Source organism: Gambusia affinis, linkage group LG07, assembly GCF_019740435.1.
Source record: "Gambusia affinis linkage group LG07, SWU_Gaff_1.0, whole genome shotgun sequence".
Taxonomy (NCBI): domain Eukaryota; kingdom Metazoa; phylum Chordata; class Actinopteri; order Cyprinodontiformes; family Poeciliidae; genus Gambusia; species Gambusia affinis.
In genome coordinates this window covers 16632999-16653812 of record NC_057874.1, presented here as the reverse complement: position 1 = coordinate 16653812, position 20814 = coordinate 16632999, and the positions used below count along the sequence as shown (strand labels likewise).

At 40.7% G+C, this 20814-nt stretch overlaps 2 protein-coding genes across 12 annotated transcripts in view; one reads left to right on the top strand and one right to left on the bottom strand.

The window, feature by feature from the left end:
• tacc1 (transforming, acidic coiled-coil containing protein 1) overlaps window positions 1-20814 on the bottom strand; it is a 29684-nt gene that overhangs the window by 7327 nt on the left and 1543 nt on the right. For 2 of the 7 annotated variants that reach the window (XR_006371087.1, XM_044121912.1), the window contains exons 1-3: window positions 5544-5992; window positions 4368-4477; window positions 694-2158 (exon numbers count right to left, since the gene is read on the bottom strand). Coding sequence is in view for 6 of the 7 variants with exons in the window: in XM_044121912.1 (XP_043977847.1) it covers window positions 694-2158; window positions 4368-4477; window positions 5544-5692 (1724 nt within the window). In the remaining variant the exon portion in view is untranslated. Of the gene's footprint in view, window positions 1-693; window positions 2159-4244; window positions 4478-5543; window positions 5993-10982; window positions 11144-17967; window positions 18710-20814 lie in introns of those variants that run through there. The other 5 variants (XM_044121913.1, XM_044121916.1, XM_044121915.1 and 2 more) reach the window with 5 other exon arrangements.
• aggf1 (angiogenic factor with G patch and FHA domains 1) lies at window positions 11030-17328 on the top strand. 5 transcript variants are annotated; one of them, XM_044121921.1, is made up of 16 exons: window positions 11030-11128; window positions 11272-11324; window positions 11476-11699; window positions 12356-12455; window positions 12539-12735; window positions 12861-12992; window positions 13096-13296; window positions 14246-14672; window positions 14856-14964; window positions 15400-15451; window positions 15544-15645; window positions 15717-15882; window positions 15977-16059; window positions 16155-16276; window positions 16546-16645; window positions 16933-17328. In XM_044121921.1, exons 3-16 carry the CDS (start codon window positions 11505-11507, stop codon window positions 17164-17166), a joined length of 2220 nt encoding a protein of 739 aa, XP_043977856.1. In that variant the 5' UTR covers window positions 11030-11128; window positions 11272-11324; window positions 11476-11504; the 3' UTR covers window positions 17167-17328. The 5 variants fall into 5 exon arrangements, with proteins under 5 accessions (XP_043977856.1, XP_043977857.1, XP_043977854.1 ...); XM_044121922.1 differs by having other exon boundaries at window positions 11041-11128; window positions 11497-11699; XM_044121919.1 differs by having other exon boundaries at window positions 11104-11185.

Genomic DNA, 20814 nt, shown 5'->3' with positions numbered 1-20814 from the left:
TTATAAGTAGTATACTTTTAAAAAAATATAGCTTTTTCGGAAGAAAACAAGATGCGTCATGCATCTAGCAAGGCAGGATTTGAACCATTTGGAGCGTTTTGAGCATTTGACGCGTCAAGCACGTCCAACGGTTCTGATACTCCACATAGGCTTTGAACGTAAACCAGACATGCCTGGTGCTCAAAACTCATTTGGTGTGAACACACCAAAAGTGCACAAGCATTAAACTTGAAGCTTCAGACGCATTTTTGACATGTGTAACGCGTTTGGTGTGATCGCACAATTAGGCCATTTTGTAAAAAAATAAATAAAAAGAAAAAAACTAAAGAAAATAATGTGCCAAATACTGAGTTTGTAAGTGTGAAACACGGGTAGAGACATAGACCAACAGAACAGCCCAAACTCGACAAAGCAACAGTCCTAGAAAAGTACTGACTCATTGTTGCTGAATGCCACACTAGTTAGATTTTCATTTGGAAAAAAAAAAAGAAAAGAAAACCATTTAACAATTATATACAAGTGTCTTGTGTTGTGTTGGCCTGCCTCATAAAATCCCTATGATAGTCATTGAAGTTTGTGGTGTGAGAAAGTTCAAGGGGTATGAATACCTTTGTAAAGCATTGTCAGAAAATGTCTGAATATGAAGCTTGTTAGGCTACGGACTTGTAATATTTTGAGCAAAAGGAGACTTACGTGGATGCTCTCTCTTTGTTTTTCTTTGGAATCTGCTTCGCTTTCTTCTCCCCGGGGATCTGTCTTGCTTTCTGTTTGCCTTGATCTTTTACCTTTGTCTCAGGTTGGGCGGTGCTGCTGGACAAATCCTCGTTGTTCAGGGATTTTGATGCTTTAAAAGGGTCTATGGAGTCATCGAAGTTGTCTGGGTTGAAGCTGTATGAGCCCTTTGGCAGCACAGGAGAGCTGCTCACTTTGCTGTTGCTACCAAATGGATTGAAGTTTGGGTCATCCCATTGACTGGGGTCAAAATTATAAGTTCCAGTTTTGGGAATAGGAACATCGTCCAGATTCAGAGGTGCAGAGGAGTCTGTTGTTACAGGTTCTGAAAGTGGTTCTGAAACAGGCTCGGAGAAAGATTGGGGAAGCGATTCTGGTGCCGTTTCTAACACCGGTTCAGGATGCGTCACTTCTACTGCTGGTTCGCAAAAAGTCTCAGAGTCTTTTGGTTTCTGCTTCTTTGCAGCAGTCTTGCTGGTTGTCCTTTTCCCTCCTAATTTCTTTGGAGGGGGCTTTCTGACCATTCCTTCACCCAGACCAAACTCCAGCACCACAGGCTTTGCCTCTAAAGACTGATCTATAATTTCTGAGTCTTCTTGAGCTTTTTTGTTGGACTCACAAGCAGATGATGAGCTCCCAAGTGGTTCAAGCCTGGGGGGAGAGCTTGAACCACACGGTGGAGGAGAGTTCTGGATTTTGGATCCGCCACTGGTGAAAGGGTTGAAGCTGTCGTCCAGTTGGTCGAGGTCAAAGTTGTATGTAGCCTTGGGGAAAGGGAGTTCTTGTTCCTCATCTGTATGAGGAGGAGGACTTACTGGAGCCTTTATTTTGAAGGATGGAGGCTTGGACTTGCTGGTTTTTGTCTTTTGAGTAGGTTCTGCAAGGCTGGGGAGATTGCTGTGATGTTCCTCTAGGTCAGCAACAGGTTTCTCCTCGGGAGGCTGTGAAGCACTTGATGCTGCAGGTTCACTGCTTGGTACCGAGTCTAGTTCAGGGACAAAAGTATGATTTTGAACTGAAGGTTCATTGCTTGGAACAAAGTCTGGTTCTGGAATAAAAGTAGGATCTGGGACTGAAGGTTCCCTGACTGGAACAGAGTCTGATTCTGGCACCAAAATAGTATCTGGAACTGGGGCCAGATCTGTGACTGGGTCTGCTGCATGGAGGAAGTTTGTCTCTTCAAATGGCTCAGAAAGGAGAGCTGTGCTTTGAGTTTCTTCCTTCACTGAGGCTGAATCAGGACCAGGAAAAGAATCCAAGTTTTCTGAGGGCTGCTCTGCTTGATCTTGGTCTTGATTTTGCACATTTATTTCGAGCTGATCTCCCACAGGGACTACAGGCTCATCCTGACCCATGTTGTGGCACAATGCAGTTTCTGGATCCCTGACAGGAACAGACACTATCAGGTTCTCCTCCTGCTCCAAATCTGAAGAAGAAACAAAACCAAAAAAATTATTTCACAGAACTATCATACTTCAAGAGTCGACATGTTGCTAGTGAATTTCTGCTATCACATGTAAACTCGGATGTGGACGATATCTGATTAGTTCACTGAAACCAGGTTACTCACCAGCCAACTGTTCTAGTTGCTGCTGTTGCCATGGTGATGTCTTACTAGGAGTGCCATGACATTAAAGCAAAAGTAACGCACTCGAAAACACAAAACAAAACAGACCTTCGCTTATCTTGTGTTACGTCTTGCAGAAAAATAACAGAGCGGTGCAAACGCTGGCTTCAGGGAACATTTTGACAGTGCAGCATATTTCAGCATGTCTGTCATTATCATCACAGCTCTGTTCATACAACACCATGTTGCCTAGAGACAAGCAGACCCTGCTCTGCTTTAACCAGCTTTATGTCACCATGCTGTGTAGCAAGAGTTCACACCCTAACGTAATCCCAAACACACGTGCAGTCCCTTACACACTAGAATAATCAGTAAAACAGTACTGTGAAAAGGTATTTGCCTCCTTTGTCACAACTACCTTTCAAATAAGAAAACATGTCAGATCAGACAAAGAAAACCTTATTAAATACAAAGCACGGTTTTTATATTCTAATTTATTTTTATTATTGGAAAAATCTATCCAATCCAACCGGGCTTTGTGTGAAAACGTAATTTGTTCCCGAACCTTCATAACTGATTGTGCCACTCTGGGCTAAAACAACTGGCATCAAGTGTTTGATACCTGGCAAACGGTATTTTTCAATCATACGAGAGAGAGAGAGCAAGCTGTTGAAGCCCTCTGCAGGATAGTTTTAGTTTAGCCTCATTGGAGGGTTTTCAAGCATAAACAATCAGTCAACCCACAGCATATCCATCCAATTTATGTCTGGACTTTGACTACATCACTCTGAGACTTTCTTCATTTGAAACACTCAGAATTGTACTTGCTGGTGTAATCTGGACCGTTGTTTTGCTGCATAACCCTAAGTGAGCTTGAGTGTGATGAACCGACCTTCCAGGTCCTGAAGCAGCAAAGCAGCCAGAGTTAATCACTGGTGTGCTGTTTTTCTGAAATTCTGTGCAAATCTCTGGACAAAAAAAAAATCCACTCTTTTCAGAGTTTTTAAAAAATCATACTTAAAAACAAAAAGCAGCTAAAAAAAAAAGAATGCTGTTCAAGGGTGCCCAGAAGGTAAATTTAGCTCACTATTAACCACCATGACAAGAAAATCTCCAGAAATTAGTCAGATCCCACCAGTCTTAATAATAACGTTACTAGAGCAATTTATTCTCTTCTTTCTGATTAGATACCTCACCTTTAGAAAATGTTGCTGGAGCTGTTTTACAGGAAGGGTTAAGTTCTTCCGAACCAGCTATGGCCTAACACACGTTGCAATGAACCCTCTAAACAAACCTCCTAAAAACAAGCTCTGACATGCTACGCTACGTCGCTGTGACCTCCGTTTGGTGTCCAGCACAAAGCAGAGCTAACCAAAGCTCAGAGCTTTTGTTCAACCTGTTGAATTCTGGAGCAAAGGTCATTCCCACACTCCTCCACAAGCCCCTCCTCTTAGTGAATCAAATGACAGAGACAGAGCATCAGACGTGATCACACCCAAAAACAATCCAAAATAAAAACTGTGTGCATTCCAGCCTAAATACCAGGTACACAGAAGACAGTTCACTGCCTGCTCAGGTGTTAAATAAACTTGTTTACCTTTAGCGAACACTACATGGAATCTCTATAATACAATAGGATACATCAATATTTACACAATCTCAAATTTAGAAAGGTATAAATTCTTAAAAATCAAATTGCTGCATTTTTTTAAATAAATGACATCATGCAGCTATAGTGTCATCACATTTCCGACTAAAAGTTAGGATTTTTCATGAACAGCACCATTTTTTCTTTTGTTTAAGATGATGTCACGCCTGAATAGTTAGTGGCACATCAAATGACTCTTGTTTCCATGGCAACCTTGAGAAAAAAGGAATAGTGCCCAACATATTTGAACATGCACTTCCCTTAGATTGCTGAGATTTCTGAAATGTTAATAAGAACCTCCAGGTTTCCTGAAGAGTCACAGATGTTGCCGTCAGGCCAGCCCCTCGGCTGCTCTTCTCCTCCTGTTTGTGTTTTCTTTTTCCTCTCCTTCTGCCTGTTGTTGCTCTGCAGGGGCCTCACCTGCTTTGCCTGCATTGGTGTTGTTGTTCTCCAGCTCTCCTGGGACGGGCTGAGGGGCGCGGACGGGAGTCGCTGCTTCAGGGGTGTCAAAATGACCCTCAGAGTCCGAGCTGCAGCACGTGAAAACACGAGAGAAAGCAGGAAAACTATTACATAACTCCAGGGCAATGATCATATTACGAACGCCGAGTCAGCGGTTGTGATGCCTCTTCTCCTCAAACAAAAATAGCTGTACTATTATTGTTATTATGCAAGAATTTATCATAAAAACACACTTAAAGCGTCAAAGGCAAAAATCCTTTGTTTTGTGACTATTATGTAATTAGTTAACATGTATTTTTGTAAAGCTTTGCATTATTCTGCAAAACCCCTTGTGCTGGTAAAAACTACACAAAAATAAAACCTCAAACTTATTACCCTTTTATTTGATGCACCAAACTCACCTATATTGAACTTAACTTCACTCTTCGCCGTTGTAGAAACATTGTAACATTATACTACATACTACAGGAGGAAGCGTAACCAAAGCCAAAGTAATGCATACATAAAGGAAGAGGAAGTAGATGTAGAACAGCCTATTTCCTGTCATGCTCTAAGAACAATACAGTTTATGACACGAGAAATGCAGAAGAAAACATAAAACATGCAGCCTTTTAAGATATCTGGGCCATTCTTGACGCTGACAATTTACAGCACAGAATTAATCAGATTTATCTCTGTAATATAATCACTTTAGAAAGCCCCCAAAGGACAATATATTAAGACAGGGAGCTAATCAGTGCAGGAATGGAAAGGTGGAAGTCTTCTGAAAGTAGTCGTCATGTTTGTATGAACGCTGGAACAGAGGCAGAGATAATGTTATCACCGTGGACACGAGGCACAGACACTGATGATTTCAGCATGTGCTTGCAGGTTTTGAGTGAATCCTGTGTGAATTTGAGTGTTTGTTAGAAATAGGGTTGGTGTTGTGAAGCAAAAGAAAGACAGTTAGGGACAATTTAAAGCACAGACCCAACAGAGCCAGCACTTCACAAAATGTCTCGACCAATATGTCACCAAAATTTAGATTCCCAGTCCAGTAGGTTAGAGGCACATGGACAGAAGTCCCCCCCTCCTCCAGTGCTGACGATGTGAACCACTCTGCCTGGAGTCTCGGGGCTTCAGCACAACACTTGCCTGCTGCCTTGAGATCTCTCCTCTTCCTCTTCTCTCCTTCCCCACAGCTCCCTTTCCTCGTTGGCCTCCTGCCCTTCTCCATCCTCCTCTCCCCCTCGCACCGCCGTCCACGTCCATTTGGCCCACGACACCGGAGACAGCCAGGACATCGCTCCTTATTCGACGAAGTTCCCCAGCCTCCAGCTGACTCACCAGTAACCAGGGCTTGGCTTCCAGTACACCTCTCACTCTCTTCTTCAGATTTCCGCCCCTCTCACATCTCTTCATGAGTTCCCATATTCACATGAAGAGAAGGAGACATCTCTCTCTCTCTCTTTTTTAACCCTGCTTCTCCGTCTTTGCCTTTTAGTAATTTCCAGTCACGCTGACAAGTCCCTCCGTGGCAGAATACCTCAGCTCTGATCAGCTGGTTTCTCAAATGCTTTGCTGACTCTCTCTCTCTCTTCTCCTCTGAACCTCCTCCATCCTCCCCGCTCCACCTCGGAACAGCTCACAGGCAAAAACTGCAGTGGGGGTGGAGGAAGTGAGCTGTACGCCTTAAACCTCACGGCTGCTTTGATGACTTCCCCTGTGGTTGAAGAATGGTATGTCCCTGTCAGCCTGCTCTTCAACTCTAAAGTAGAAGAAAAAAAAGGGCCACAAAACAAACACAGAGGGAGGAGTAGGAGGCAGAGGAGGAGCTGAACTCTTGGGGCTCAGTGTTTTATAGTCCAGAGAGAGGTTAGGAATGTGGGGCCTGGATCTTAAAGACTTATTATCCCCCCCCTCCCTCAGGCTCTTCAACAGCTAACTGTTTCTTCCACGCTGCGACAGGAAGGCATGCATGACTAGGGGAACCAGTTCTGTTGGACAGCCTCAGGAGAACTACCTTGCTGGGTTCAATCTGTCAGAGGAAACACTAAACCACTAAGCACACAAGTAATTACACGGTGGCATTTTGATAAGTAAAATGCTTGGGAATAGTTGAGGAGTGAGTAAGATATAAAGCAAAAAAAAAAAAACAAGTGTTTTTTTTTTTTTAAAGAAACAAAAAACTGGACAAACTGAGGAGATTCTAAAATAAAACAAAAATGTCAATGGAAAAATTGTGCTCTTTAGTGCGTAACACTTATTTCTGGAAGGCACACTGCAAAAGGTTTAAATGGATTTCAGGTCAAAGTTTTTTGGACTTTTTTTTGACACATTTCACAAAAATAAATTGATTCCCATTGATGATAGAGAGCATCTTTTGCTAACTTTTCAGGTCGCGACATTTGCCAGACAACTTCAAACAGCCTCCCAAAAATGTCTTCTTTTATCAAAATCTTTGGCATTTTGTTCCACTTCTTAAAATGTGTCTGTCATCAGGGTACGGTTGATGGTTTACTGTAAGATCCCTCCGGAGAACCCACACCTCGTCTCCCATTAACCGAGATACTCGCAAAACAGAATCTATATCCACCGGCCCTTTCTGATAATAATCCACTACCTGCTTTATAAACGGTCCAGACATCAATCAATTAAATACAGCCACATTGGTATAAATTCAATCTAGAATATTTCCCGAAAGCTAAAGCATGTTTTTAAACCGCTATATCACACAAATAAAACTATGTAGAGACACAAGTCTAAGCTTTTTAAGAATTCAAAGCTTCCTGTCACTCATGTTTTGAGACGATTTGGGACAGCAGCGTGTTCGACGGAGAAGAAAACAGATTATTTTTTCTTTTAACTGCAATTTGTGGGACAAACAGCGTATAGTCTCTCTCTGCCTTTTGATGTTTTGAAACAAATATCTTCATATAAACAAGTTTACACATAAAAATTTGAATTTATTTTCACGCAGAATCTGAACTTCATATTAGGATTCACAAGATAATTTCTATTTAGTTTAGGCATAAATAATGAGATTTTTTTTATTACTTCAAAGTTAGAAGTTTACATTCATTTTAATTATTATTATTATTATTATTTTTTGATATCATTGTCTTCAAACTTTATGACGTTTTTGTGAATTCCTAAAAATAGTGTGCAGGACTTTCTGGTCCATTCCTCCTTAAGAGTAAAAAAAATAAAAATAACCTACAAAACCTCTCATTATTTTGGCAATTGGTCCTTACTAAATTACACAATTCTTCAGAAGGTAATAATAAAATACTTTCCAGAGTCAAGATGAGAATGTTCAGAAGTTACAACAATGGCAAAGTCTATGAAAGGCTAAATTAAGACACTCGTGTTCACAGCTAGTCTTGTTGTGAATTACCAGTTTTTTTCACACTAAACGTTTTTGAGCCATTTCTTAATTTTATTACTCCCCTCGTAGAAACCTTTTTGTGCTTTACTCTCCATGGCCAGATGTTTTTGCTGTGCAGCAGCGGAGCGAGCAAACTTTCTGAAATTCCATGAAGGAGCAAAGACACAGAACCTCAATCAGACTCAGAGTTTCCACATTATACCAGAAAGGGAGGAGTTTCTGTTCTACCCACTTATTTTTGCGATCTACGCTGGGCTTGCGGTTGGAGCGAACAGGAACAGCGCAGGCGTTAACTGTAGAATGTCTAAAGGATTTTCCTGAGGGAACAGCAAACAATTTCCGTCTTAAATATTAAACTGCTATTTTAAGATTAAAAAAAATAAATAAAATAATCAGCACCATTTTTGTTTAAATTTGCCAAGATGTGAAAAAGAAATTGTGAACCGACTCGTTGCTTATCTTGACCCAGACTTTTCTTGTCTAAAACTGGCATCTATAAACATCACTGGGCAGCAGAAGGAGCCCTGCTGATAAAAGACCAGACAATTCTTTGAGGCCAACACAAGCCTCAGAGTTCTTGCCAAAGAGGTCTGACGCTCCACCAGAATCCAAACGCAACCCAAAAGAGCTCAGATTTCAATCACCGCAGGAGGAACCCTGCAGGCGTTTTCAAGAAAACAGTAAGTCCCTTAAATACAACGTAAAACAAACTTGCTGAATTCTATTTAGACTTTAGCATAAATGTGACCAATGATCCAAATATGAATAGTCTGTGGGCCGTTTCTGATTTAACTTGCTGTAACAAATATCCACAAAAGACATAATTGATAAAAGGGAGAAATTTGGGGTTTTACTTTAGGTACACTGCAATCCTTTATATATTTTCTCTCTATGAATAGAGCAAAAGACAACAGAGAAGCCACATGATTATGTAACAGTCCTTCCTGCCAGCCTAAGATTAGTCTACAAAATTTGGCCTTGGCTATGTCCTGTGAATCTATGTGACAGAATCAGACATTCCAGGAAATTATTGAACGTACAAAGGAGCAGAAAGGTCAGAGGAGGAAGAACTGTCAAGTGGAGGAGGAAGACGGGGAGGAGAAGGGCAACCCAAATCTAACCAGAGGGAGATACAGATGAGAATGAGGGGAAAAGGAGAGGAACAGCAATGGGCTCACAAATCAGCATGAGTCAGCACAATGAAATATACACTTCTGCCTTGGGAAGAATCTAATATTGTATTCCAATTTTAAGTGGCACCAGCTGGAAATGTAAAGAACTATTTTTAACAAGCTGGAAAACTGCTAACAGATGCTTACCATCACATTATTTTTCCGCTACTCTGTGGTGAAAAAGACATAACTCAAATCTATATATTGAACTTTTTTTTTTTTATGACTTCTGGAAATCATTATTTACAGATTTCATGGGCTTCGCTGACATCTAGTGGTCAATGTCTGTCACTGGAATCAAAAACTGGATTTCCTTAAAATGTTTACTAGTGCTGTGAATATACACTGAGGACAACAAACAGAGATCTGTCTGTTAAAAAAAAATAACAATGTTACAACAGCACATATAGAGATCTCCTTGTAATACTTGAGTTCAGGGATGTAAATCCTTGAATGAAAGACGCATTGAGAGATAACCTCCTTCTGGACTCAATAGCATTTCCCCCCCACAGGCAGATTAAAGACTTCACAAACCAATACCATGTTTGCAGAGAATATATCATCAGCGCAGAATAATTCAGTACAGTTTTAACTTGTTTTTTTTATCTTGCTTGTCTCATCTATAGTGACCATAACGCCATAAAAGCACCAACAAACTGGGCAAGCTCCCCCTTCTGTGTCCATTATCAATTTCCCTGTTGTAAGACATATATTAAATGTTTCATTATCTGAAAAGAGTCTTTCTCAGTACAGTCCACAGCTTAGGAGTCTAGATAGTTGATATTTTGGAATCAGCAAGTCCGATCCCAACTTTAGCGTCATTAGTGTCCCCAATATTGATGGAGCTAAAGATCAGCATGATGGCGAGAAGGCCTTTAAGCCTCAAAGACTTTGAGCTCATCATCACCAAAGATAAACTGTGGAAATATCACAACAAACAAATGAAAAGCTGGTCAGCAATTTTAAGAAGGGTTTGATTTCTGTGTTGTCAGCAAAGACTTTCCACTAATAATTGAGAAAGAAAAATGTATAGGGCAGCAAAACAGTTTCTAGTCCACAGACACCACATCATATTAAATAGGCCCTGTTCCTCAGCCCCTCTCTCTTTTCATTATTATACTTATTGTTATTCATTTATTGGTCTTTTTTATTTCAGTCCTCTGAAGGTGTTGTATTGTTTTGTGGTTTTAGTCTTCTAAAATAAACCATTGATAAAGCAGCGTTCTCAACTAATTTTATGCCGTAATAATATTGACTACTAGTTTCTACTTGATATCAGTAAAATTCCACGTTTTAACCATGACTACACAATTAGCACTTTACATATAGATCAGATATTGGCAGTAAATGGCCCAAAGAATGTAACGTCAGAAGATTGTAATAAACTACATAATGGCTGCAAGTAATTTTCACATACAGGAGCAGTCCTAGTAAAAAAAATGTAGACTCTCCTTACAGTTATATCAGTAAATTAGTAAATGTGTTTTCTTAGATAAAAGTACTATTTGAAAATAATCTTTAAACATGTTTTTCATTAACCCCATTTATGTTTTAGAACAGTTTATTGGTCTGATATTCTAATTCAAAATTTCGTTTAATTTTAATTTATTTTACATTTTCTTTAGCTGTAACAGGTGTGAAAATCACCAGGCTTTCAAACAACAGACTGTATAATTAATATATATATAATGTGCTTCACTGAGTTGCTGAAGTTTTCAATTACCCAATTTGACATAATTTTTTCTAAACTTATTTGAAACCTAGTTAAGACCAACTGGATTCCCCTCAACTGATTTTGTTGATGAGATTCTATTTAGTCAACCAAAGTTAGTCCAATACATGAGGCTCACTGAGAGATAGGGCCCATTTAGTACCCACCAATGCTGAGCAAAATCCATATAAGGCTCACATGCATGCATGTTTTCCCCCAGGGTCCACTCTAAAGTTGACTCTGAACGTAAAATTCACGCTTGACAACCAAAAAAAACCATGTATTTAACTGCAGATAAGACAAACGTTTAAAGACTAACTTACCGCTCCATTTAGTGGAGAGAATTCGAAGACCAACAAACAACTGAACATTTCACGGCTTTGATGCTGGTACTAACCGCGGTCGCCGCCAGGTGGCGAAAACAGGGTTTGCAACTGGCGCCAGACCTCGAAGAAGAATCACTTCCGCCGTGAGTTAATGGCGGTTGCGAGCAGGGTGGACTGTAAACATTTCAGCTGCCTCAACTGTAACTGTCTAATTGTCGTCAAAACATGTACTGGGCTGTATCCAACACGCTTGGAAGTTACAAGATGTTTATGTTCAACTTTTCAGGTCGCTGCTTTGAGGACGAAATCGCCTCCCGCTCGGAGAAAACAAAGCAAACGGTAAGAAAGAAACATGGAGTCCGGCTGTATTTAATTGATTGATGTCTGGACCGTTTATAAACCAAGTAGTGGATTATTCTCAGAAAGGGCCGGTGGATTTAGATTCTGTTTTGCGAGTATTTCGGTTAAGAACGTGTTGTTCCTACTGCAGCTTTCACTGTCGTGGTTCCAGTTTTCCGAATGGAGGAGGAAGACGAAGCAAGGGGAGAGAAAGACTCGGAGTGTGAGGTGGCTGAGCTCCGTCTGAGAGTTGAGTCATTGAAACAGGAGCTGAAGGAGTGCCGAGCAGAGCTCACCAAGTTACAGAAGCAGCTGAGCCACTCCGAAAGGCTGCAGAAGAGCACCGAGAGCTACAACGAAGACCTGAGGAAGCAGGTCAGTTATTCATTATGTACACTGGCCTTAGAAAAGTAATCACACCTCTAACTTTTTTCACATTTTGTCACAAACCTCTGCGGATTTCATTGGGTTCTTGCGTGATACACAAAGTGGAAGAGAAATAGTTTTCAGATTTTCCTATAATAGCAAATTTGAAAAGTGTGCATTTGCGCTGGCTCCTTTACTCTGATAAATCTTAATAAATCTAGTACAGGCCAGGGACCAAGTTGTGGAGAACTTTAATTAGTGACATGTTTGGCGTAAGACAAGTAGAGTACCTGCAAGACACGTGGAAGAATGAAACTTAACGCTACACATTACCTAAAGCACCCCATGTCCATTTTCAGATTCTTATTATTTTTTTTAAACTCAAGCAATATATCTAATTTCTGTCATTTTATATTTTTGATCTACTTCGTGTTAGTTAATAACATAAAATTGAAATGAGATTCATAGGACTTTGTATTGTAAAAATTCCAAAAACGTGGAGATTTTAAGAGGTAAAAGTAATTTTACAAACAACTTTGTAAAAAAAAATTGTTAGTCCACACTCCTGGAAGTATTGTAAAGCTTAATACTTAATATAATGTCAAACTGGGTTGATTATGTTAAATGAAAGGTGTAAGTCTTTGTTGTTTTTTGTGCAACTCCAGGTTGACCAGCTCAGTGCAGAGATTCATGAGCGAAAGAAGAAAGAGAAAGACAGAGTAAGCTGTGAAACTCAAACAGAAGAATATGTGTGGACAGAAACTGGTGCGTATGCGTATCATCACAACTGGAACATGTAAATAAATTTAGCTAATATCACAAATAACGTTCAGGATTCCCCCACCCAGATTACTACAATTACTACTATGGAGGCTACTGTCAGAACGTTGAGGGGGCAGATTCCCAGGAAGGTCTGGACACGACAGCAGCAGCAGCTGAGGGTGATGCTGATCACAGTACGGCAGTAGACGTATCAACAACGAATGAAGCAATGGCCCCAGATGCGTCCGCTTCAGCAGAGAGCAGCGAAGTAGCTCCAGCAGAGGTTTACTTTTCTATAAGTGCATCCAAGATAATAAAATATAGCATTTTTGAGTCCATCGTAGTTGGACTTAAAGCTAAAATCTGAGTCGGCCTTGATACATTCATTCATAATCATGTCTGCTTCAGGGAGGTGATGCGAGCTCCATAGCTGACATGCTGAGGGCCACGGCTGAAGAAGCCATGACGCAGACTGGCTTCGTCTTCGATGAGACGTCTGGGATGTATTATGATCACAGCACGGGCTTCTACTACGACTCGGTTTGTTGGGTTTCTTTAAGATTGCTCGTTCAGTTGGGTGACTGGTGCCAGATTCAATGTCCATTGTTCATTTATAGTGTAAGCTTTCTTCTTTCCTCTCCAGGTCAGTCAGTTGTATTATGACGCCAACACGGGCATATACTACTACTATGACGCAGAAAGCGGACGGTATCAGTTTCACTCCAGGATCGAGGTGCCTGCTGCACAGAGCACTGCCGAGCATTCCCAAGAGACTCACGTTCCCGACAAGAAATGGAAAAAGTTCCCTAAAGCAGTCAAGAAAGCGTCGCATCAGGATGAGGAGGTAAGTAACAACTAGATGCAGCGCATCGTTCCTTTGAAGTGTTTGGTGGCTGACAGCTGGCTTTTTAAAGTTGGCGTTCCCCTTAATTTCTCTTGTTTTTCTGGGTCTCGGTCTTTAAAAATGTTTGCTTATTGTGTTTGTAATGATGCAGGATAGTTGACTGAAAGACTATTCTTCTGGCCTAGGTTCAAGATGTGACTAACTCTTTGGCTAAAATGAGGATTTGCTCTTACTGGAAAACTCCCTCCTACAGAGGTATAACTTTAGTTTTACACTACAAAATAATGAAATACGCTGACATGCTTTAGTGATGTGAACAAATAATATAATAGATTTTTTATTTTATTTTGCAGTGGTATAATCTCACTTTAAAGAACAGAGAAAAATCAGACATTTACTTCAAGTAGCTGCATTTAGAGTGGGGGAAAAAATCCCAGATTATGTGGCAACCTTAACAATTGACACCCCTGCTGTCAATTCTTTCTACGTCCTGTTAGGTTGTAGTATGAAAATAGAAAGGGTCACTTGTTTTTCTCCTCAGGTTCTGGGTAGAGTTTATATCTGGGGCTTGAGATGGCCATGGAAGGCCATATTTATACCCCAGAGAAACAAAAAAAAAAAAATCGCTATTATGAGACGTTCCTTGAATCTGCACTTATCTTTACCAGGGGTCAGGAATTTTTTAAAAATTTCTTTCTCCATTTAGTCAGAGATTTTCTGAGAACCCAGCTTTATTTACTGTCACCACACTGGCCAAATGCTCATCTTGTTACCAAGGGAACAAAACAATCTGTAATTCCTGACATTATGGGAAGCCTTATGGTGAATTGACTTTAAAGACTGAGACCCAGGAATTAACGTGTGACTGATATTTGGGATCGACAGTAAAAAGTCAGCTGGCCTGCTGCCATTCAACACGGTAATCTCACTGCTGACTGTCTGGTGGCAGGAATACAAACTGGACGAGGCGAAGCCAGAAACGGAAGAAACCGAATCCAGAAAACTGCACCGAAGGTCTCATAGTCCAGACTTATCCAAGAGTAAAAGAGACTCTTCAAAACACGGGAAAGAGCGGGACAAATCGCCATCGCGGAGAAGGCGGCTGAAGAACGGCTCGCACCACGAGGAGAAGAGCAGTTCAAGAAAGAAGAGGAAGAAATCCAAATCTGAAAAGCATGAGAAGAAGAAGAAGAAGAAGAGAAAGAGGAGCCCGGTTCAGAGTGAGGAGTCCGAGGGTAACAGCGAACCAGAGGAGGGCGAGATCACAGAGTCTGAAAGGGAAGATCTGGATTCCGCCTCGTCGCCTTCATCATGTTCCAGCCCCAAACATTCCAGGGAAAGTCTTGAGTCAGAAATGGAGGTGCAGAGCCAAGAAGGTGAGAGGAGAAAACTCCCAACATTTGACATGCGAAGAGCGCAGATTTCTCAAAGACAGGTTCTTAATTAAATCTGTACATGGCATCAAGGTAGAACTCCCAATCAGTAATTCGATTGCCTTGAAGCTTCCTGTAATTCTTTGTTCTGCTGCTAACCCAGCTGGTTTGTTTCGTTCCTTCCAGTTAACAACTTCTGGCCCCCGTGTGTGAGAGTGACCGTGGTCAGGTCTCCGGCGCTGCAGGTGGGAACTCTGTTCATCATCACAGCCGACTCTCCGGCCACATTCGGCAGGTTGGTTCTCCTCTCCTCAGCTGTTAATGTGCAGTGCTAGCAAAACTGTTCATGCAATCATATTACCCAAATCTCTGTGTTTTATTGGGATTTCATGTGTTAAACCAAAACTGAGTTCTGAACAATAACCCTGCTTAAAGAAAATAAACACAATTTTCACCATTTTATTTTCAAATAAAAATCAAAAGTACTATGTTTGCCGTTTGCAATCGGTCCCCTAGTTTTTTTTTTTTTTTATCTATCAATTCACAAATATGTACTTCTTTGTGTTGATCTACAAATAAATTCTGTAGGCTCCTTGAAATTTGTGGGTCTAACATAAGAAAATGTGATGTTAAATCCTTTAGAAAATGACAGTTTTGCTTTTTGAAAACATTTATATTAATTGATTAATTGAGCAAAATTTTATCTTCTACTTTTTGTGTTTCTTTGCAGAGAAAAAAACATGAACCACGCAATTCGACTACCAGAAATGGGAGTCAGCAAGGTAAAACTCCCTGCTTTGCTTTCCCTGCAGGAGTCTAAACTATTCCGATATTTTCCCTGCAGTGTCTCTAAATGTTGCGCGTTTGGTTCCAGTTCCATGCGGAGGTGTACTTTGACCAGGAACAGCAGAGCTACATGCTGGTGGACCAGGGGAGCCAAAACGGGACGGTCATTAACGGAAACCGCATATTGCAGGTCGGCACTTCGCCTCGGTACGTTGAATAAGAAGCGAAACCTTCCATTTGAACGCTGGTGTCCACTTGCAGCCCAAAACCAAGTCAGAGCCTCATGCACTCATGCATGGGGATGAAGTCAAGATGGGAGAGACTGTGCTGTCGTTCCACATCCACTCAGGCACAGACACCTGTGACGGTTGTGAACCCGGACAAGTCATGGCTCACATCAGCAAGCACAGGAGGGAGGAGAGCGCCGGTGAGAGAACAAATCCATAGGGGGGAAAAAAAGCAGACATTTGTACAAGTTATATAAAAGTGTCTGATGTCAGCTTTCTCCTTGTTGTTTCTAGAAGCTCCTGGCCTCGGAAAAGAAGACAAAGAATCCCTGAGACAGAAAGAGCTGAAGCAAATGAAGGCCAAATATGGACTGCAGGTGAGTGTTTAGGTGACCTGCACCTGGATTTAGGGTTAAAATATGCATAAAGATTTTTTTTTTTGTTCACATGGTTGGTCATCTGTTCAATATAGAGCAAGGAGGAGACCAAAGCCCTGAGGAACCCAAAGTATCGTGACAGAGCAGAGTCTCGGCGGCAGAATGTGGGCAGCGAAGGCGTTTTCCAACGGGACGATGCACCCGCTTCTGTACATGAGTAAGTCTGGAAAAATCTGGATCAGTGTGGAAGAGGAAAACAAATGGACTTCATGTCTGACTTCATTCCTTTTTGTGCCATTTAAGACGTTCTTCTTTCCTTCCTTTCTTGCGGCTTCACAATAAAAAGTCTGGTCACTGTAGAATTATCTGCCATAATTTGACTGAATTGTAGTGTTTTCAAGAGGAGAGGAACTGAGAAGACTGAAGTTTTTACATGGATAATTCACTGTATGTTGCTCATATGTTATTGCTTCCTGTCCTCTTAAGGGAGATCAGTGAAGTCAACAAGGGGCGGAAGATGCTGGAAAAAATGGGCTGGAAAAAAGGAGAGGGACTGGGAAAAGAGGGACGGGGGATGAAAGATCCGGTGAGTTAATCTTCCAAACATCTACCAATGACTTGTCCAGAAATTGGAATTTTTGTTTGTTTTCCTTGATCCCTTTGGTGAAATTCTGAAAATTTAAGACAAAACCGATAAAAGGTATGAGACATAAAACAGGATAATCTTCCGATTTCTGTGTTTTCCAATGAACGCTACTCCCTATGAGCCGCAGCATATTTTTTTCCCAACCTCGTTTATGTGAGCCTAATTGGTGCATCTCACGTGTTTAATGTGTTCCAAAGCCTGACGGTCTGTCGTCGTCGTTTTCACAGATCGAACTGAAAATCCGGAAGTCGCAGTCCGGCCTGGGAACGGGCGGCGTCATGTCGCTGGACGATGTTTCCGCAACCAGATCCAAGTCCCATAAGAACTGGGAGAAAGCCCGCGAGCGGTTCGCCGACTCCTGCCAGCCCGACCCGCCGCCAACCCAGAAAAGTAACACTTGGATCAGGTCGGAGGAGGCGGAGGACTCACAAACCAGTTTGGAAACAGGCAGCCAGAGTTAGGGGAGTGACTTACGCCTGAACTCACTGTTGGTTTAAAGTGGAGGAGAGGAGAGAGTTTCTTCACTTCTCAAGAAAACGTGTTTGAGTTAAAGCTTGAGGAACTCCTGGTAACAACTTGCTGTTTTGTTTCCTCCTCTGAGTATAAATGGGTTTTAGTCTTGAGTCCTGTGCATCAGCCCAATTTGTAAAACCCGTGCAATGTTTTTATTTTTGTTTTTTATGTTTGTTTCCCTCTGGATGGAAACTGCGTTCAGACAAACTAAGAACAGGAGTTCAAGCTGAGACGCCTCAAGCAAATATTGACACAGTCAAGTTATATTTCTCACAGTGAGATCATACTGTAACAAGACAACCGAGTCTATTCTGATGGCAAAAACAACAGATCACAATAAACATGTGATAAGAAACTCCTTTTTAAAAAAAAAAACAACAAATCAGACTCAGTCCACTTTTTTTTTCCTCTTTTCTGGTTAAATAGGATAAGATCTATTTGTGACTGGTCTATCAAAAACGTGCATCCACATTCTTCTAAGTCCACGGAAGCAAACATTTCACAGCCCGTCTGCATGTGACCTTATCTGCTGTCTGAGGGTGTGTGGAAATTTGCATCAATGCTTGAACGGAGGTCAGCGTCACACCAAAATGCAAAGCAAGACACCAGCTACACAGTTAGCATGGCAGCTTTTGGTTTGCAATGTTTAGACAGGGCGTCTAATCATTACACACCTTCAGGAACATGTGACGCAACAGAAGGAGAAAAGCTTTTCAGAGGAGTAAAAACGGGTGAGGCAGTCGACTCACGTTATGTTCTTAATGATGTTCCGAAAACTCGTTCGCCGGATGCTCCTCTTCCGATCCTGACTTTGCGTCCCACCCATTTTAAATGTCTAACCGTAGGACGGCCACTGCCAGAGCGTCCCCTCAGCTGTTGGGCATGTTCTGCTCTGTGAGAGTTCAGCAGGTGACAGGTGACAGCACGGCGCTGCTGTCAGAGTCCTCCCCTCCTTACAGGTGAGCCCTCCCTCCTTGGAAGTCTCCTCCTTCAGCTTAACTGCACTTACTTGGATATATTGCGGTGGAATAAAAGAGGGAGGGATCGGCTCCGAGTTGCCCTGTTGTTCTGAGTAGAACCCCTCGGCCATAAACGGATATTAGTCATGAGATAAGGTGGGATGTGGCTTTACCAGTTCCTGACTTTAAAGAAGCATGAAGATGGGAGCACGGGAGGTTTTATTCTTGATGGCATACAAAAAAAAAATCATTCAGTGCTGATTGATCTTGCCGTCACATCATTTACGTAAGGATTTTTCCAGATGTAAGCTGTCATAAAGCTTATTTAACAACATATTTCCACATGGAGAAAATGCTAAAATCCTGAGGCAACAAAGTGTCTTTGAAAAGAACTGCCACAAACAAGCACAAACATGCTCTGTGTTCAGGATTATCATGAGCTGGAGCTCAAACGGTTTTATGGTTATCTGACGTCAACTTTGTACACAACTCCAAACGTGCACAGTGAATTATTTAGGTTTATTTCCTGTATTATCTAAACATTTACTTGTAAGAGTTTTTTTTTTGTTTTTGTTTTTCTGGTGGTCAATGTGATTTTTGACTTTAAAAACAAAACAATATATGAAAACCATAAAATAAAAAAAATATATTTTAAATTTAATTACATTTTTATACATATTTGTTAAAACTCTTTCTGTCAGCATAATATCAGACAGATAAAGTGTAAAAAAATTGTGCTCTTATTGCAACCCAAGTTCAACACTTCAGGTCAAAAACAACCAATCACAGCCAGGAGGAAGATCTTGGTGCTGTCAATCATACACATGTATGCACTGCTAAATGTGCTAATGGTGAAGAAACAACCTGAGTATAGCCTGAGTGTTTATGGCAATCTCTGTTGTGGGAAAGTAGCTGTAGCAGAAAGCGAGGGGGAGGGTGTGAGCAGCCGTTACACAGGATTGATTGACATTATTAACAGTCTTTCTGACGGTTTATGCAAAGGCAGTTTTATTTTGTTTAATTTTCTTACAGATTATCTCATAATATGTTGTCACACCTTAGTGACAGTTTTAACAAATGTATTAAAAATATTTTTCATAAATTATTAACAGCAGCTTTTAAATTAATCCATGTTTTTAGGAAGAGTGTAGTATAAACTAACCATGGATGCATGTTGTCCACCTGGAGCCAAAGAAAAAAACAACTATTTCACCCTAAAAAGTGGCAAAGCTTCTGAATTTTCAGAATCATTCATTGTTACCAGTATTTAGGAACTTAGTGTTTCAAGCTCAGTGTTTCTGTCTGACTGCCATCGATGCGGATTTGAAGATTTGTTTTTTTAAATTTAAGCCGGTTGGCAAACACGGTGGAAAGACTTATTTGCAAGTACAATCAACACCCACACACACGCAAGAGCAACTTTTGAATACTTTTCCGCTGTTGTGACCACAGTTCTAAGGGTTAGAGGTAAACAAAAGGAACTGCTGCCAGTTTCACAAGTCATTGTGATGAATGAACATGGTGTTGATGTGCAGTCCTGATCAAGATGGCCTCATGTCCACCGTTGTCACAAAACAGCTGCGCAGTGTCAGATAATAAAGACCAGAGAGACTATGAATGACATAGTCAGGTATTTCAGATATTTGGTTCTTTAAAATCTTATTTCTAATCTTGATATTTTGAGTTCAGTAGAAAAAAACTGATGAGAGGAGAGGAACGTGGGTTTTCACCACCCGGATTATCTCTCACACAGCTGTCAGCTCATCACACACTGATGTTAATTACAAATCTGTCTGCAGATGTGAAGAAATGACAGTCCATGAATTAAAAAAAAGCATATTACACCAACAGCAAAGTAACCATTTGAAAATAGGGCTTACTCAGAATAACATTTAATATTCCCTTTTGAATATCCCCATTGCATATTCAAAAGGGAGAACACTTACTATGATTATTTTTCGCAACATATTTCACACTTTTCATCTTACATTTTAGAATGTGAAAATTATTTTTTAAAATTTATTTCCCTGACAATAGCAAAGTGATTTTTATATTTTGATTTTGTAAGATATTCCGAGTTGATGGAAATCTAGATGGAGCTAAATGCAGTGCAGTGCTTTAAAGTGACCTTTTAAAGCAGATATTTTGATATTAACAAAATAAATTATCCTTGGTGGTTGAAACCAGGGCTAGATTTACATTGTGTGGTCCCCTCCCTACTAAAGTCAAAATAATTTTGCAAATGCAAAATGCCGTACATTAATAGGTCAAACTATACATAATTAAATACAAATATACCAACTGATGACGTTCCTTGGCTAGTAGCTCCACGTCGTTTCCCCCCACATCTCCAAAAAACACTCTAACTTAAAAATTTCAAATACTTGACTACTGTTTATGTAAATATCCCAAAATATTGTTACCACTCACCTGATAAAACTCTTATATGAAGTACAATGAAATATGAATAATAATAATAAAAAAAATCTTTTGGGCAACCCCCAAAAGTTGAGACCCTGGGCTACTGCCCCTTTAAGCCCCTTTTAAAGTCTGATCCAGGTTGTAATGTGCTAAAGTATTAAAAAGGGTTTGAATACTTTTGCCACTTATAAAACGGACACAAACAGCCATGAGCTG

Bases quoted from the DNA above. Each gene is read 5' to 3' on its own strand.
- aggf1 (XM_044121921.1), top strand. From the start codon at position 11,505: ATGGAGGAGGAAGACGAAGCAAGGGGAGAGAAAGACTCGGAGTGTGAG. The intron at 12,993-13,095 runs GTTTGTTGGGTT...TTTCCTCTCCAG, and splicing joins CGGGCTTCTACTACGACTCG to GTCAGTCAGTTGTATTATGA. The intron at 16,277-16,545 runs GTAAGTCTGGAA...TGTCCTCTTAAG, and splicing joins GCACCCGCTTCTGTACATGA to GGAGATCAGTGAAGTCAACA.